Consider the following 18,186-nt stretch of genomic DNA (forward strand, 5'->3'; position numbering starts at 1 on the left):
GATTATTTCTTATTTTGTAATTGTTATATCAGATTTAGATTTTAAAACGTATCACTCTTCAAAGATGTTAACGTTAATTTAACCAAATATTAAATATTTTACAAAAATAGAGAATAAAAAATAAATATATAAACCAATTAAAACATAAATATAAAAAACAAATGATTAATTATACAATTTAATTCATGAGATCCTGAAAACTACAACTTTTTTTCTAATACCGAATGTGACACACCCATTTTTATTAAATATATGATTTTTTGATATACTTAGATTTTTTACAATTAATTATATTAATTTTAGTTACTTTTTTCGTTTAAATACAAAAGTTTGCTTCTTTTTTATTATTTTATTTTTATATTTTGTGTAAAATTAATGTAAAAGTGTTCATGTCTTATTAATGAAACAAGAGTGCATTTTCAAGCAGCATTTAATGGCCTCATCTTTCATCTTTCAAGCAAATGTAGTAATGGCGACAGCAGAAAAGGTGATGTGCAGTTATTTTTGTACATGTATATAGATTTTAGATGAGACTGTGGTGAAATTGAAAGAAGAGATTACATGGGAAAGGATCTGTTGAGTAATCTACCAGATGAAATTCTGGGTCGCATAGTTTCTTTTCTGCCAAACGAATCAGCACTAGAAACCACTCTCCTTTCTACCAGATGGAGAGACCTCTGGAATGAAGCTGTTGTAAGACATGGAAGTGAAGAAGATATCATAGGTGTTGTTGCAGGGTTTATGACAACTTTTGAGGAGCTTGATCCATTGAAGCATCCCAGAAAGCTTCAGTTTCACTTTGCTCAAGAGAGTGTGGTTTTGGCAACTGTTGCAAATAACAGTAAGCTTATGCTTGATTTCACCTCTTGGAAGGAAGAGATTCAAATGGGGTATGGCTTGTTGTTCAAGCCATATCAGTCTTTTCCTTCCACTTTCTCAGTCAAAACTCTCTATCTCAAATCAGTGACTTCTTTCACCAGTGAGGTAGCTTCTTCCATTGTTTCAAATTTGGAGCACCTTCAGAACTTAGTGCTCATTCACTGCAAAGGGTTGGAATCTTTGAGTGTTGACTCCATCTCAGAGCTTCACAGCTTGACCATCTTGGATTGCTTAGAGTTGAAGTCTCTCAATCTCAAAACTTCTAAACTCAAGTCTTTTCGGTACCGTGGGCCTCTTCCTTTGATTAGGCCAGAATTTCATTTCAACCTGAGTCATGCCATGCTTGATTTCAGACTAGGACCGAGCTGCACTGGTTTCACCACCAGGGATTTTGACGCTACCCTATTAACCATAAAGAACTCTGAAGTTCTTACTCTGTGTAAATGGACTTTTGAGGTATGTCATGTTTGTTTGATTGAATTGTTTTGGTAGTTCTTGTATGTACATTGAGAAATTGTAACAAGGATTGAACCTAACACTTGTATGCACATTTTCGTCACTTTAGAATATGCTTATGATATCAAAAGGGTCTGGTATAATTAACAGATAATCAAGCTCTTTAAACATATCATCAACTGTGTTACATTCGTCTGTGTGAAAGAACACTGGCTAAAAAACGTTAGTTCCTTGAAAGAGTTTTTAACACTTTAAGAGATACTTTGTTTACATAGTTGGAAATCTCACGTCTGGTAGTGATAAAACGTCTGCTAGTGATAAAACGAGTTTATAGTATATAATAAGATACAAACCTTAATTTACAAACTGATTTTATAAGATTGAGTTAAATTTAAAGTCTATTTCTTAAACACGACGATGAGAAGCAAAACCAAGATGTCTCATCTTTTAAGTTTTCTGCATTGAGAAATGTAACTCCTGCAAGGTTATCTTTTTGCAGGAATTGATATGGCCATCGATTTCTCCTCTATCTGGGAGCTTCAAATTCTATAAATTAAGAGAGTTGCGGTGGATTGATAACTATAACAAGAAGGAATTCAGCATGGAAGCCTTATTCTCCTTCTTGAAACTATGTCCTTCCTTGGAGCAACTTGTTGTGACTGTATGTGTCTTCATAGGGGATTAATTGAACCTGTGTTCTGCTTTAGTTGTTAATCTTTCTGACATAATTCATTTTTCACTGACTGATATGCAGATTGATCCTGAAAGTTATTCTGCTGAAGGGACCAATTCATGCTTAATGAAAGAGACTAAATGCACTGAACTGCAACATCTTAAACTGATAAAGTTTATGGGTTTTCCTTCTCCAAAAGATGAAATCTCACTGGCTAAAGGCTTAATTCATCTGATCAATGGAAACCCTCCAAAGATAAAGTCTTCGGATGGGAATTTCTTGGATGCAATCTCTGTGCAGTGATTTGTTGCAAATACCAAAGAAAGCAAGATTGCGAAAAAGTCATGTACTAATTAAGCATGTATCAAGGTACTATGAATGTGTTTTTTTTTCTCCTATTGGCTTTATCTATAGCCTTGAAACAGGGTATTTGCAGATTAAAAGAATAAAAGCTAGCTGATAAAATCGTATTTCAATGATGTTATTCTCAAACACACTTTGATCAAATTCAATTTAATTTTTTCAACTGTTTTGTAGGTTTTGATTAGAATTGATTAATTCTGACACTGTTGTTTCAACCGCAGACATAAAACCGTGTATGCTATAAATATTTTCGTACCTGTATTATGGAAAACAGAGTCAATTATTACGAGATCAGTAATGCAGTCGTTGAAATATCATTCTGATTATGGTTATGCTATTAACAATTGTAATTGGAATGGTTAAGAACAAGATAGATAAAAGGAAGAAAAAGGAAAACTCACACAGAAAATCAAACCCTCAGTTTATATTAAAGTGATTTGTATTTATAAAATTTTAAGTCAAAAACGAATTTATGATGAAATCCGATATAAAAGTTATACTTTCTATTTTGAAATCATACTAACTTAATTTTAACTAAGATTTAATTCAAACGTATATGATATTAATGATCTTATCCTAAACTTTATTAAAAGTATATAAAGTTTAGATTTGTAAGATTTGATCTGCATTTTATAGTTAAAGAAAACAAATCATTCAAATTAGTTTTAGATGTGAATCAAATATCTAAGTTTAATTTGATATTACATCAAATTGAATATTCTTAAATGTTTTAAATCTTTAAAATGAGATTCCAAAAGGAAAAGAAGAAAAGAAAAAGAAGGTAATTTTGGCTTCAATCCCTCCAAACAATGATTTCGTTGTCCTTCACATTCAAACGAGCTTGATTGAAGAATTATGGAAAGACAAATTTTCAAACAAACTAAGATGTGCTAGCATGGATTGACATCCTCAAAGATAAATAGAAAATTTCATGACGTGATCTAATAGTTTATAGTTGCTAAATTGAATATAAATTATGATTTTATTTATTAACTATAAGCGTATTCATTAAACAAATTTATTATGATTTTATTCTTTAATTGGTCCAGAGAAATAATGGAAAAGGTGGAGAATCTAATTCTTCATTGATTGTAGGGATAGACAACAAGCTTAGACTAAGTCTTCACCTTCTGCACATGGTCAACAAACATTGAATTTGTCTTTCGATAAATATTATTTATTTAACTTATAAGCATTGAATATAATTCCAATTCAGAGTATTGTAATTGCTATTATATTTTATGTAATATATGGAGTTACTTCAAATAAAATCCAACATAATCTCATTTGGGAGAATAATAAAGTTACAGGTGCATGCATGCATACTTTTTTCAAGCTCAATTTTGAATATGCAAACCATAGTTACTGATATTCTATATACATATTATTAATAGACAAGTTACTCTGAATTAATATAATACAGTGGAAAATTAAAGCATGACGCTATTCTGTCAAATTATATCAGCAGTTTGAGAAGGGCAATAGAGTTCAGACAAAACCAACAGCAAAATGACTGCAAGGTTTAAATACATTTTGAACGAAACTGAGAAGAATTTTGGGTGGCACACTGTTGAAGATGGCCATGTTTCTTTTGCTTAAACCAAGTCCAGTTTAACAGAACAATTTGTATTCTTAGTTAATTAGAATTTAGAAATCAGCCACTAGTCCTTTGGGATGTCCAAGAAATCAGCATCAATCAGATTGAAATTAGACATCCTTGCTTGTTGAGGGAAGACACAATCATGGAATCAAGCTTTAAATATGACAAAGACAATGAGGAAAAAGGTCTCGCCTGTGAATAAGTGGGCCTTCAGATAAGAAAGCTAGCAACTGCTTAACTTATCTTATATTCATTTACTTCCGATTCTGCAGTGGTATAGTTAGGACCAATGTGACAATATAGCAATAATACACATTTCTATGAACCAAGGAAAAAAATGAAGCGTATTTGAACTAATTAGCAGCCACTGATTTAGAGAAAATCTAATTCATCATTTGCTGAGAGAGGATAGACGACGAGCTTACAACCATTGTTCATCACCAAATTTTGGAGTCCTTTTGCTAATTCTGTACAGGGCCACAAGACCTGCACTTCCCGCAAGGTATTCAAAGACCACACTTCTTTTGGAAGCTGAGTCAAGGATTTGCAGCTTCTGACGACCAAACGACGAACACGTGGCATTGAACCTCTGTCTACTCTCCACATTTTGACCTTGATTGCAATCATCTCAAACACTTGAAGCTGAAGGAACCCTCCCGTGGCACAATGCAGGTCGAATCTAGTATCATTGGTCTGCGATGACAATTTCAGAACTTGAAGGTTGGGAAGCTTTCCTAGCGTATGCATGACAGTGGAGTTGAAGAAACCAAACTTTGTGAGGGATATCTTGTTGATGTTCGACGGAAACACATTTGCATTTTGAGGAATCTCAGTAGTGCCTATCACTTTCAGCTTCCGGAGATGGCTCAGGCGATGGAGGCTCTGCAACTGTATTCGAGCATTGCACTTGTCACGTCTTTCGTAATGTATACCCAATTTTGTCATTCCTGGGAATCTACGACTATCCAACAACGATGCTGTACGAGGATCAAGAGCCACGGTTGAGAGGGTTTGAAGATTGGGCATAGTTTTACTTTCTGAGGGCATTTCTGGGAGCCCAACGGGTCCAAACAACAGAAGATGCCTTAGCTGTTTAAGTTGCCATAATTCACCAGAAAAGGATTTTATAGGCGAACCTCTTAAATCCAAGGTTTCTAGATTCCACAATCTGCATATAGAAGGTGGAATAGTTTCAAGATTATGAGAGTGTATTCTCAAGTATCTTAAATGAATGAGCTTCTCCAAATCAGTGGGTATTGAGTTAACATTCATTCGTCCTAAATCCAACACGCGAGCCAACCTGAAGCTCTTGAGAAGCCATCTCCAGTGATTTGCCTTAACCTTGTACACCTCTTGCCCAAAGCATAACAAGGAACGCGTCGCCGAGATGGTGTAATCAGATACCATACTCGAAGAGAAATGAAAAAGAGTACCCTGGAGAGACAACTTACGGGGACAACTATTGAGGTTTTGAATATCAATCTCTCCACAAACCTCAAAAAACTTGTCTTCCCTGCTCTCAGATATGCAAAGGTCACGAAGAAGATCGTGAATCCGACATGTTTTGACACCCCCATCATTGGTTCTACTTACCACTTGGATCAAGCTTCGATCCACCAGTTCATCCAAGTACTCTTCCGCAATGTATTCTGGCTCTGGTATGTCTTGGCCTCCAGAAGTTTCCTGTGTTAATAACCCTTCGGATATCCACAACTGGATCAACTGCTTCACGGGGATCCTATAATCTTCAGGGTACATGCCAAAATACAGAAAGCAAGGCTTTAACCTCGCGGGCAAAGAATCATAGCTGAGTTTGAGTATGTCCTTGAGTGTGTTGTCCCTCCCAAGATGCCAATTCACATGGTCCTTGATTCTAGACCAATCTCTCGGTGACATCTTGTTAGCCAAAATCCCTGCCATCACAACGAGAGCAAGTGGCAACCCATCACAGCTATCAGCGATCAATTTTCCCAGAGACTCTAAATCAGAAGGACAGTCTTCTCCTCCCCTAAACACCTTCTTGGAAAGCAGCTCCCAGCTTTCTTCTTTGGTGAGGAAGGGAAGAGCGTAGGGAGGAACGGGACCAGCGTGAGAAGCCACCTCAGCCGAACGAGTAGTCATCAATATTCTGCTTCCATTTTGATCATCAGGAAATGCCCCTTTAACCTCATTCCACACCTGTTTCTGCCAAACATCGTCCACCACCACCAAGTACTTGCTTCTGTTCAAGCATTCTCGCACCTTCATCTTCAGCTCTTCATCACTCACACTAGTCTCTTCTCTTTTCTTGAACAAGCTGCTGTACTTTGACGTCGACAATAAACACTTGAGCAGGCTCAAGAAAAACTCCCTTGGTCGATAATCATTAGATACATAACCCCACGCCCGACAAGGAAACACGTTCTTCACTCGGTTAGAGTTATATACCTTTCGAGCAAGCGTGGTTTTTCCCAATCCACCCATACCAACGACGGAAACAACTTTAAGACGAGAATCCGACACCATGAGTTTCTCAATCACAACCTTCGAGTCCAGCGCAAACCCTACCACCTCTTCCTCCTCCACCTCCCTCCTCTGCTTCCGAATCCGCTCCGCTTCCTCTTCGCTACCTCTCCTTCCGTCCTCGATGCCGTACCTCTCTTTGTTGTCGAAGATCTCTTTGATTCTGGCCTTGATCCCGTCCACCTTCACGGCCACCTGGTGAAGCATGAGCGCGTGGTCCACACCGCGGAAACCGACTTTCCCGATCACGTTTCTCCGGCTTTGCTTGATGATGCAGGCGACGTAGGTGTCGATGACGTCTTCGGCCTCGTGCGCGACGTCTCTGATCTGGCTGACGAGTTCCGCGACCATGTCATGCTCTTTGCGCTTCCCTTGGGAGTTCCTGAGGAAGAGATTCATGAACCTGAGCTCGCTCTGCAACGACGTCACTTGGTCGCGCACGCCGGTGAGAAGTTTGGCTTCCTCCACCAACAACCTCGTCAATTTGTCTATCAGAAACACGACAATCGAATCCGCCATTTCTCTACACTCTACAGTTTGGATTGGAAATGGAGCAACGTAGCGATCGTGGTACACCGCACTGCACTCTCTAGCTTCCGTGTTCTCTATCTAAATACAAAGGTCAACGCCGTCGCATTCTCTCCATAGTCAACACTTTCCACTATCAATCCAACCTTTATCTCTGGATAATACTTCCTGGACCATTCTCATCTCGTGATTCTGTTTTTTTCTCAGATATTTTTTCTTTTCGATTTTTTTTTAATCTCTCTCTGCTTTATAAGAAATTAAAAATCAAGAATTACATCAAAATGCATGTTAATTCTTTCATAGTAGTTTGTTTTTCGATTTTTTTTTTTTTTTTGCTTTCGTATGTTGTCTTCTTTCTTTTGTATTTTTTCTCCAACTACGTTGTCGAGGAGACTGCTTCTTGCATCTCCTCCTACACTTCAAAATGACAAAAAACCAAATGAAGTATAAAATTATGAGTGAAACCAAATGATATATGAAGTAGTTTTGGGATATAAAATGACAAAACCAAATGAAAAAATAGGCGTTAAAATTATAAGTGAGGTTAAATAAGTAATATGTAGTTTGTTTTTATGTTAAAAATTTAGTGACATTTTTGTAAATTAAAAAATATAATTAAGGTATTTATTATTGACATTTTCGTATTTCGAAAAAGATAGTATAAGTACTATGATAAATAGTATAGATGTTGAGATAGGAAATGACAGAAGAAAAAATAGATATCGAATCTATATTTATAAATTTTAGGATGATTTTTTATTGGTATTAATTTAATTACAATCCAAACAATAATAATCTAACTTAAGATTAATTTAATTATTTTTAGTGTTAAATTTGTTTGTAAATGATCGACTCGTCTATCAAATGTTTTATGTAAAACTTTACAGTATGTTGATTGTTCGATTTATGACTAATCAGACTATCACACTGTATAATACCTATGAAATGTATTTCAAAGATCAATTAAATGTATTTTGAAAAAAAGTATTTCAAAGCACATGAAATGAGTTTCAGTATGAACTTTTCGAAATCTTTTTTTTTTCTTTTATTATTTCTTTATAGCATTCTCTTTTCTTCTTTCTCTACAGCAGCGAACAGGTTTGTGTTTTTTTCTATCACTGTGGGTGCAGAAAGAAAGAGCGTTATTGGCACGACCCAATTTGAATAGTTTGGTTTTCATTTTGTCAGGGTTTTGAGACACGCGGTGTTGAACTTGAGGCTACTACTTCGTATAAGTGGGCTCGGCCCAGAATCAGTTAAACCCAATTCTCTATTAATTTCTTTTTCCATAAATTATGGTTTGTTCAAACCTCATTTTCTTAATAATGTATCATGAGAATATATATAAAAGATATCATAGAAGTGCATGATTTGTGAGTTATGAATATAAATAAATAGTTTGAAAAACGTAACTATTGATATGAAATAGCGATTTATTTATGAAGAAAACCATGAGATCAAACTCAATAATAAAAGCGAATGAAATTAGAAGTAAGTTAAATTGTGACGATAAAATTAATGTTATATTTTAATTCTCTTTATAGATTTTTCCTATGTTTGGTTGTTGCTAGTGTAGAATTAGTTGTAAGTTTAGTTCGCAATAGCTAACTATACAAAAATTCATTAGAATGAAACACGTAATTTTATTTTTTAAATTGAAAAGTTTTAGTTGTCAACATAATGCTGTGACTCACTAGGGCATATTGTTCTTGTGTTTGGTAATGAAATTAAAATAAATGTGTAAGAGAAAAGAGGAACAAATTTCAAGGTCACATAGCATTTTGAAGTTGTAGTGAGTTTAATTTGTGTCTGCTATTTGAATAATTTTATAATGATATTAACGAATCAAAATTCATTATATATAAATATAAATTTTAAAACAATTATTATGAAAATTATCAAATTACCATATGTAATAGTTGCATATATTTTTTGTGTATTGTTCGTGTTATATCTACAACAAGGTTAACTATATTTGCCAAAAAAATTAAGAACACTCGAAACTTAGATAAAGAAAATATATATCAACTTATTATTAAGGTTAAACGAGTATAGTAAGTAAAAATTTGGCATGTAAAAATAATCAATAATGTTGTAAATATAATAAGTGTCTTAAAAATATATATTAACATAAATAGAATATTTTAATTAATATCTTATATGTAATAACACACATACTTAGATCTGACTTATAAAGTATATAATATGATTGTTCGATCGTATTTGATTAAACAACTCAAATGATTAGCTATGTTATATACATAATTACGTACTATTGTTAAAATTAAATTGTTGTGACCAACTGGTCAAACGAACAACCTATAAAAAAAATTATCTTTAACATTGATCAATTTAAGATAAAATATGATTATTACCCATTTAGTCGTCTTTAGATCATTATTAATCTAAAGTTCATTTCAAAATTTATAAATATAGATTTGAAGTAAATAGTTAGATGATAACATTTAATATGTATTAATAGTCTGAATTACCCAATCTTTATTAATTTTGACATTTTGCAGGTAAACTCTCCAAACATAATAGACAAACAACAAGAACGAATGATACTATAAAGACGAGTATTTAAACTACCAATAACTTATATGAGAGTAAAACGTTGACCTCAACTCCATATCAAAAATATAATAATTAAACATAAGAAATCAAAAATCAAAATTTACATTTATAAATCAAATATAAATGTTGATAATTCCAGTGGCAAACCATTTTTGTGTTAATAGTAAGATTATAAAAAACATTATGCTTGGATTGGCACCTATGTGAGCATGAGAAAGAAGCACAACTAGCATAAAAGCAGTGAGATGAAATAAAGTGACCAAAGGTGACTTTAAGGTACACCAACCAGGTATTAAAGGAACAAATAAGTCAAAGAAAGAAAAAGTCAACATTAATGGTGTGTGATATACCCTTAGATTGGTGCATTATGAATGCTGAGTGTTGTTGACTTCCCACATTATATATTGACTTCAGCTATCTTCAAATTTCATCACTTTCAACTTCCATAATGGACAATCAATTCCCTAAAACATAATTATAGCTAATCACCATTTTAATCTTTTCACTTTAATTTAATGTTATCAAACTTATCTTATTATTATTATTATTATTATTATTATTATTATTATTATTATTATTTCATATACTTTTAGATGATATTTCAACTTTAATATATCTTCTCACGCTGAAACAAATTCGATAATAAATGGTTAAGATTAATTAAAATATATTCTAAAAGGATTAAGAAAATAAAACTTAAATGTAAATTAATTTCACAACATTTATTTAATAAGTTAGATGTGGATGAGAAAACCCTAAATTTTGCAATTCCTATCTACGAAAACAAGGTCACCAATTCTGATGTCGTTTTGATCACAGTACAGTGATGCCTCTTTGTCGTCTCATTCAAAACGGTTTGGTTAATTTAATTAGGTTTGAACCGACTTCTTACACTTACCCACTTTGACCTACCTTCGCTTTGCAGTTTTATTTTTGTAATTCATTTTTTTATATGTAGAATCGAATTTCTTTTAAAATATTAGAATTAGATTTACAGCGTTCAAATTGAGGTACAAAGAAAATATATAAAACTTTATTTCTTCAAAACAATTGAAAATAAACAAACAAGAATAAAAAAAAAAAAAGTATATGAAAAACTGATATAAAACACAAAACGGAAATATACATAGTACTATTCCTCATAACATGTGATATTGGTTCTATCTTCTAAGTGTATAGTAATATCAACTGTACGAATTTTATTATCTCATTTTCATTTTTGTAATAAAAATTTATCTTTATTTCCATTCTCATCTTTGTAATAAAAATTAATAGAATTTTTTATACTATTAAAATTTTATATTATACCACTTAAATGAAATAACACAAATAATAAAATTAAATTAACAATAATTCAAATTTAAAATTTAAGCATAGATTTTTCATATTTTAAACTTGAATTAAATTAAAGATTTATTAATGATGAAACATTATCATAAGATAAAAATAAATAATAAATAAAAATATTATAAAGAATTAAAGATAATGAATGTGTGACCGAAATATAATTTGATAAAATTAAAAATATCCATTTGAACACGATTCAAAGAAAAAAAATATGTAATTAAGATTGTAATATGAGAAAAAATACCTTGAAAATTAAAATTTTATTATATAATTAAAAGCTTAATTTTTATTTGTCATCTCCATATTCATGCATATTAAACATTCAAAAAATTTGACTAAACAAAATTCAACTTTTCAATAAAAAATGTTATTTATGCATTAGATTTCTATCTTATCGGCTAATTTTTTTATTCATTCAATATGTTTACTCATCGTGTTTTAATTCTTTAATAATATTTTTTAATTTGTATTATTTATTTTTTAAAATTGAACATGGAGTAAACATATAAAAAAAACATATATTTGGTATATAGTACCACCTTGACTCTTTATATATATTCTTTAAATTGAACATGGAATAAACATATAAAAAAAGAAACATAAATATTCAAGTAAGAAAGAAGGGGGAAATTTCATATTTATTGAATAATGATAATAGTAGGTTTGGTACGGTAGAGAAAAGAAACGAAGAAGGAGACTACCAATTGAATTTTGAATTGAAAAATAAAAAAGAACGTTCGTTAATTTTTGTCTTAAAAGTCAATAATTTTTACTTTTTCAATAGCATAAAAGAAAATATGTTGTTATTTGCAATTTTTTTCCCTCTTTCTAAATAATTTACTACATATACCAAACAATATGAGTAACTTTTATTGACTTTTTTTAAGAAAAATTATAAATGAACACAATAAATGATGTATTTGAAACTTAAAAAACGTTGATAGAATAATGAGATGTTTCAACTTATTAATTGTGTTTATTATAGTTGAAAATAAAAATAAAATAAAATAAGAAGTCGTATTAAATAACAAGAAGATATTTAAAGTATCGTGATATGAAGAAACGTCTTCTTACTTTAACATAATTTGAATGAAATAAAGATAAATTTAAAAATTGCATTTATCCATAAAAACTTTATAACTTATTAAGATAAATTTCTTACCAAAAAATAAATTAAGATGAAAAATGGGCCATGCAATATAAAAAGAATGAAAGAAAAAAAACCTTTTTTACGTGTGTATTTCTATTTATACAAAGAGAATAGATAGTTTTTTGAAGTAAGGTTTATAAAGATTAGTTTTGGTTCTTCGAAAAAAGAAATGAGAAAATTTGTCATCAATAAATAATAAATTGTGAATAAACTTATATCATATATAATAAATCACCTTAAATTTAAAATATTAACACGATATAATGAATGTAATATTCCCTCAACTTAATTATATACTTCATTAGTAGACAATGTAAGAAAAACTATATTGTTATAAATATTATATATATATATATATATATATATATATATATATATATATATTATTTATAATTTCATGTAAATAGGTTGAGACACTTTAACTATATCTCATACAATACATTTTATTTTTCTGTAAAAGTAACATGTATAAAAGTCAAATAAATGTTTCTTTCAACATTCAACCTGTTTCTAATATCATAACTATTTGCTCTAATGATTTTTTGAAAATTATCCTCTTATTTTTTAAGAGACATTTGTCTCTTTCCGCTGAACATATTATTATTATTATTTTTATCAAATCTTCATATTTTAATTTTCGACATCTTAATCTTAAATTTGAACTTTTGGAAACATTAATAGACATAAAAATATATATTATTGAAACAATTCATCGTATAACCTTTCTTTAATTTAAAAATAAATAAATAAATCTATGACAAAGATGGAAATTCATCCACACACAATGGGGATGTGAACTTCGAAGAAGATAAGGATGCAAAGTTTTATTTATCTATTTATTTATTTTTCATTTTTTTTATATGCAAAGTTACGTTGTTCATCCAAGATTAATTAATGACGTTTTCTCAGCACGACACGTGGGTATGACAAGGCTGTATGAAATAAACTGTATAACACAGCTGCAACATCAGAAAACGAATTTTCACTAAAATGCATATATTTTTCAACACACGACATCATAGAATTAATATTCGAGGTGGCTTGTGTGAAAGCTGTTATTTATAGTAAGAGTTCAGTTTGAGACCAAAATATATAATTTCTTTTAATGATTTATTAATATACATAGTGCAAAAGTTGGACCAAACTACTTAGATCTAACGTGGACCAACAGTTTTTGGCAAGCCACCCACTATTTCAAGAATTAGAATAGTTTACTCTAAACTCGTGTTTCATTTTCCAACCATTTTTTTTACATCATCAATGTTGTATGCATAATCTACACAAGTCAAGCCAAAAACTATGGCTCATTAATGACGGAATGAGACAGGTTTATCTTTATACTTCTTTGACTTAAACTTTGATCTAATATTTTATCAATATTAAGATATTTTATGTTTAATTTACTTTTATAAATTAATTTATAAAATGTACTACATGGTATATCGGACAGTAATTATATTCGGACAAACATCAGCAGGCAAGTTGAGATTGACCGATATAGACAATCGTTAAAGATAATTTAAAAGTAATCAATGAAATAACAGTTATTGATGAATGGTTAACAGGTGTACTAACAACTATAAATGGTCAACTAATAGGTTTGATTGTCATAGATTCTATAAATACAAGTTTGATGTCGAGGTAAATATATTTTTTCATAATCTAATTCTTCTAAACCTTCTTTAGAAACATATTTAACTTGAACGTTAGAATGTTTTATGCAGGTCAATAACTGAAATACCAATTGGTTTGAAAGAGATTTAAAGAGAAATGCGAAGGACCATTGTACGGAGAGTAAACTGATTCAAGAAGACATATCTCGATCCTAGACAACAAAAGTATTTTGTATAATTAAATTATGAAATAAAAGAAAAATAATGCAATTATAAATCTAAAATATATAATGTATTTGTATTTATGTAAGAGACACTGCACTGAATTGAAACAACCTTAAAGCCTCCCTCAAAATATATAAACTTTAATTAAAAGATGCAATATAAAATATCAAATTAGGTTAACCAATATTAAAGAAAACGGAGGGGCAAAATTGAGGGCAAATATTTAGATAGAGAAAAGCAATGAATGAAGATGTTTTATTTAAAACAATTAACCTCAATTATTTTATGAAAGTAACGTGTGTTTGATAAGGTAGAAAAGTTTAAAATTGATTTTAAATTTTTAATTAGAAGATCTAGATCTTAACAAGCCGACACGGTTAGATAATTAATGATTCACAATTTCTTAATTGGTGTTTGACTATAATGTTGAGTAGTTATGGAATTAATATAATAGTGTGCTCATTTAATATAAATATTTTAATGAAGCCTCCAAGAAAAGCCTTTTTCATTTGGTAAAGATGAATGTTCTGTAGCTACTTAGATTTCTAAATCAAAGTCTGGAATGCGACTTGACTAAGCAAAAGGATGAAATTAGAAATGAGAAAATTTGACAGTTATTATGAGGTGACTGTGTTCACCAAAGTCTACTGTTCTTAATTATACGCATGCCACTACCATAAGCAAAACACACTTCTTTTTCTTATTAACCAAGTAAACTTATACGTCACAGTTTTGCTATGCAATTCCACATAAAAAAACCCTATTATGCTGTCAGTTAATTATAACAATTTTTTTTTATTACAAACTAAAAAAATTAACATTTTATAAAAGTCTACTTATTAGTTAAAAGTTGTTAAATCTTACAAAATAATTTAAAATTGAATATCATATATTAGATTGGCTGCACACAACCAATCATGTCTAACATATATTACATCAATTACGAAACAATTCTAATACGTACTTTAGAACCAATTTAATATATACTTAAGTTTAAATTTCTTTTTGGTCTCTAAGTTATGAGCGGATGTTCAGTTCAGTCCCCATTTTTAAAAATGTAAACCTTTGATTCCTAAGTTATAAAAAATATATCAAATGAGTCCTTTTCTGATGTTCATGGTCAAAGTACAAAGAACAATCTAAAGTGTTGTTATTATTAAGAAACAAATCAGAGCAATTTAAAGATGTAGCAGTTGTTAAGAAACAACCAAAAACAGTATTTTAAGTCAAAAAATGACTCATTTGATACATTTTTTATAACTTAGGGACCAAAGATTTATATTTTTAAAAACGAAGACTAAACTGAACATCCGCTTATAACTTAGGGACAAAAAAGATGTTTAAACCTATATACTTATTTTGCACTAGTAAATAAAACTTTTTTTTCTTAAAACAATTAGTACTAAAAAAAGGATAATTTTGACACATTTTTTCTTTGAAACCAAGACAATTAATACTGAAAAGAAGTTTTTTGAGACTTTGTAAGACCTAAACCGAAAACTTTAATTACTTGAATCTTGAACTAACCTTAATATAATATAACTTGATCTAATATTTAATTGACATGAAATTTTCAACATGAACTTACAAAAATTACAAAATGTTATTTTCAATTTTAATCTTTTGTAGTGAGTTAAATTAACAAGTTGTGATATTGTGCGGTGAGAAATAAAGTTGCATTATTATTTACATATTACTTGGTGGTGTAGCTTGTAGTAGTGTCAAAAGTTGTCACCATCGTCAATATTATCCACAAAAAAGTCTTAACTATTTGGACAACTTATGAAAACCAATAAAAACGTATGAAGCACATGGTATACTATATATATGTCTTTGGTCTAACTTTTATTTGTTCCTCTTGTACGCTTACTCACCCAACTCTATCTACCAACATCTCTATATATATTTATTCAAATAGTCTGAATCAAACAGATTCATTAAACTAATAAATTACAAAACTTCTAGATGGCAGCTCCAAAACATTAATCTATTTCCATATTGAAGTGCACGCCACTTCCTATTTCCATATTTTCAAATTTCTCTACAATAACTAATTAATTTAATATAATATTCTCTATTCTTTACCAGAATATCAGTGTTAGAAGTGGACTTTAAACTTAACTCGATCTTATAAATCTGACTTGTAAGATGAGATTTGCACTTATTTATATAATATGAATGGACCTTATTTCTAGTTGAAATTAGACTTTTAACAATTAGTTATATATTAAGATAATATTTTTTTCAACTGTTACAATATTTGAATTAGTTTCCCACTACTTATAATAAGTTTCTTTTTTTAATTAGTATTTGAACAACAAAACATTAGTTCGTTATCTTTTTATTTGTCAAAAACACACCATACCCTTAAACAAGTTGATTGAATATTTTGCAAGTAACTCAACTCGATGAGTATAACTTCATACCAAACGTTTAGAAACTCAACAAATAGTGTAGAAATAAACGATAATCACATCCTTTATTAGATATATATGTTTTTGCTTGCAATTTTTTTTACTAAGGAGTTAGAATTAGTTTTATTTTTAACGTAGAAAAAAAAAAACATGATTACAATACAACAGTAGTTAATTAACTCATAACAATCGATATTTTCACAAACTTAAACGACAAACTAAGGATGCAAACATCAGTTACTAGCTAATTAACCCTATTTATATTAAGAATTACCCAGGAAGTTGTTAATTAGAAAAAAACAATCTTTCATCATATTAATTCATTGATTAATTACCTCAGTTAGATTAGTCAATGTCTCAAAATCTTCAAACAAAATTAGCAGAAGCTGTAATTTCTACTGCAGTTCTTTTTTCTGTCTCGGAATATATATCATCAGGTTCTTATTATGCGCAATAAATGAACAATTTTTCATACAGTATATGATAACAAGTGTATATATATATATAGATATATATATGTGTAGATCATGGATTAAAAAACAAAACATTCATCTATCTATGATACACAGACTAAAGCTCTCTAAGTATGATTAACAGATGAACTAATACAAATAATCAACCAAAGCAGTTGGTTTTCCTATCTTCAAAATCTCCAAATCATTCTCAAAGGGTGTCAAATTCAAATCCAAAACCAAAACTCTCTTGTTGGGAACTTTGTTCTTGGTTGAAGAATCGATGCTGCTGCTACCACCACTGCTACTGCTGACAGTGGTTGAATTATGCAGGTTTCCGTTCAAATTTGCAGCTCTGTGTCTCCTCATGTGACCTCCCAAGGCTTGGCCTATAGCAAACTCCAATCCACAAATCGAGCACTCATGAGTCTTAGGCTTTGGCGGTGAATCATGAAGCAATTGGCCTTCACTGTTATCTCCTGGCATCAACCTAGGTTTCTTGTGACTGGCCCTATGCCCACCAAGTGCTTGAAACGAAGGAAACTGCCTATTGCATGTCTTGCACTCAAACACACGGTTGCTCATAGAAGAGCTTGAGTATGTCGCCTCAAATTCACCGCCACGAGAAAGCAACATCAGACAATTCGCCATGGTTAAACTATCAACCTCTCTTTCTCTCTTCATCGCAAACGAAAGGGGTGCCTTGTGCCGTGCGCCTTGGTTTGAAAATTGGAACTTTGAATGAATGAATGTATGAAAAGGGAAAAAGGTGTTGGAATGGAACTCTACGAGACTATATGGTTTTAGTATTTATAAAGGGTTGTTCTAGGTTTGGTAGCTTGAGAGTGTTGAACACTACTCTAACAATAGTTGACTTTTTTTGAAATATATAATTAATATTTTTGCGTGAGTAAAAACTCATTAATTAAGTTCTCAAAATAACTTTAATAATACAATTTTTTTCATATACTATATATAAATTTAATTGTTATTTTAGTATATCTTGAATGTTTGATTTATAATATAGAGTTAAATTTACTTATAAATATTATAAAATGATCTTATTTTTAATTGATATTTTTAATTTATTTTAAAAAGAATATATAAAAAAGAATATTGGTGTTGTTGTGACTTTGATAACTTGTGAAATAAGCAAGTGTGAGTGATTAAAGCAATTAATTGGGATGTGATGAAGTAAGAAAGGGTGACTTACTAAGGAGTTGTTTGGTGTGAAAGGAGTTTGGTGCGGTGCGTAAGCGTGACAGATTTGCTGAGCCAAACGGAACGGAAGGAAATTGTGAGGGCGGCACTACTGTTATTAAAACTGTGTGTGTTCAAACTGTGGTGGAAAATTCTAAGCCAAAGTGTTGCGAAAGGTATGAAAAAAGGAAGCAGCAGAGGACGATA

The 18,186-nt window shown here is 30.6% G+C and overlaps 3 protein-coding genes across 3 annotated transcripts; 1 reads left to right on the forward strand and 2 right to left on the reverse strand.

The window, feature by feature from the left end:
* Nucleotides 1-411: 411 nt before the first annotated feature.
* Nucleotides 412-2,534, forward strand: LOC106758749 (F-box protein At2g39490). Its single transcript, XM_014641727.2, has 3 exons — nucleotides 412-1,335; nucleotides 1,835-1,996; nucleotides 2,090-2,534. Exons 1-3 carry the CDS (start codon nucleotides 562-564, stop codon nucleotides 2,309-2,311), a joined length of 1,158 nt encoding a protein of 385 aa, XP_014497213.1. The 5' UTR covers nucleotides 412-561; the 3' UTR covers nucleotides 2,312-2,534.
* Nucleotides 2,535-3,801: 1,267 nt separating this feature from the next.
* Nucleotides 3,802-7,425, reverse strand: LOC106759399 (disease resistance protein RPP13). Its single transcript, XM_014642558.2, has one exon. It carries the CDS (start codon nucleotides 6,990-6,992, stop codon nucleotides 4,344-4,346), a length of 2,649 nt encoding a protein of 882 aa, XP_014498044.1. The 5' UTR covers nucleotides 6,993-7,425; the 3' UTR covers nucleotides 3,802-4,343.
* Nucleotides 7,426-16,830: 9,405 nt separating this feature from the next.
* LOC106758970 (zinc finger protein ZAT11) lies at nucleotides 16,831-17,552 on the reverse strand. Its single transcript, XM_014641985.2, has one exon. The coding sequence runs from the start codon at nucleotides 17,461-17,463 to the stop codon at nucleotides 16,930-16,932; it is 534 nt and encodes a 177-aa protein (XP_014497471.1). The 5' UTR covers nucleotides 17,464-17,552; the 3' UTR covers nucleotides 16,831-16,929.
* Nucleotides 17,553-18,186: the final 634 nt, after the last annotated feature.

Source organism: Vigna radiata, chromosome 4 (genome assembly GCF_000741045.1).
Source record: "Vigna radiata var. radiata cultivar VC1973A chromosome 4, Vradiata_ver6, whole genome shotgun sequence".
Classification (NCBI taxonomy): domain Eukaryota; kingdom Viridiplantae; phylum Streptophyta; class Magnoliopsida; order Fabales; family Fabaceae; genus Vigna; species Vigna radiata.

Coding starts and splice junctions, on each gene's coding strand:
- LOC106758749 (XM_014641727.2), top strand. CDS start 562: ATGGGAAAGGATCTGTTGAGTAATCTACCAGATGAAATTCTGGGTCGC. Junction 1,336..1,834: donor TGTGTAAATGGACTTTTGAG/GTATGTCATGTT, acceptor ATCTTTTTGCAG/GAATTGATATGGCCATCGAT. Junction 1,997..2,089: donor TGGAGCAACTTGTTGTGACT/GTATGTGTCTTC, acceptor ACTGATATGCAG/ATTGATCCTGAAAGTTATTC.
- LOC106758970 (XM_014641985.2), bottom strand. CDS start 17,463: ATGAAGAGAGAAAGAGAGGTTGATAGTTTAACCATGGCGAATTGTCTG.
- LOC106759399 (XM_014642558.2), bottom strand. CDS start 6,992: ATGGCGGATTCGATTGTCGTGTTTCTGATAGACAAATTGACGAGGTTG.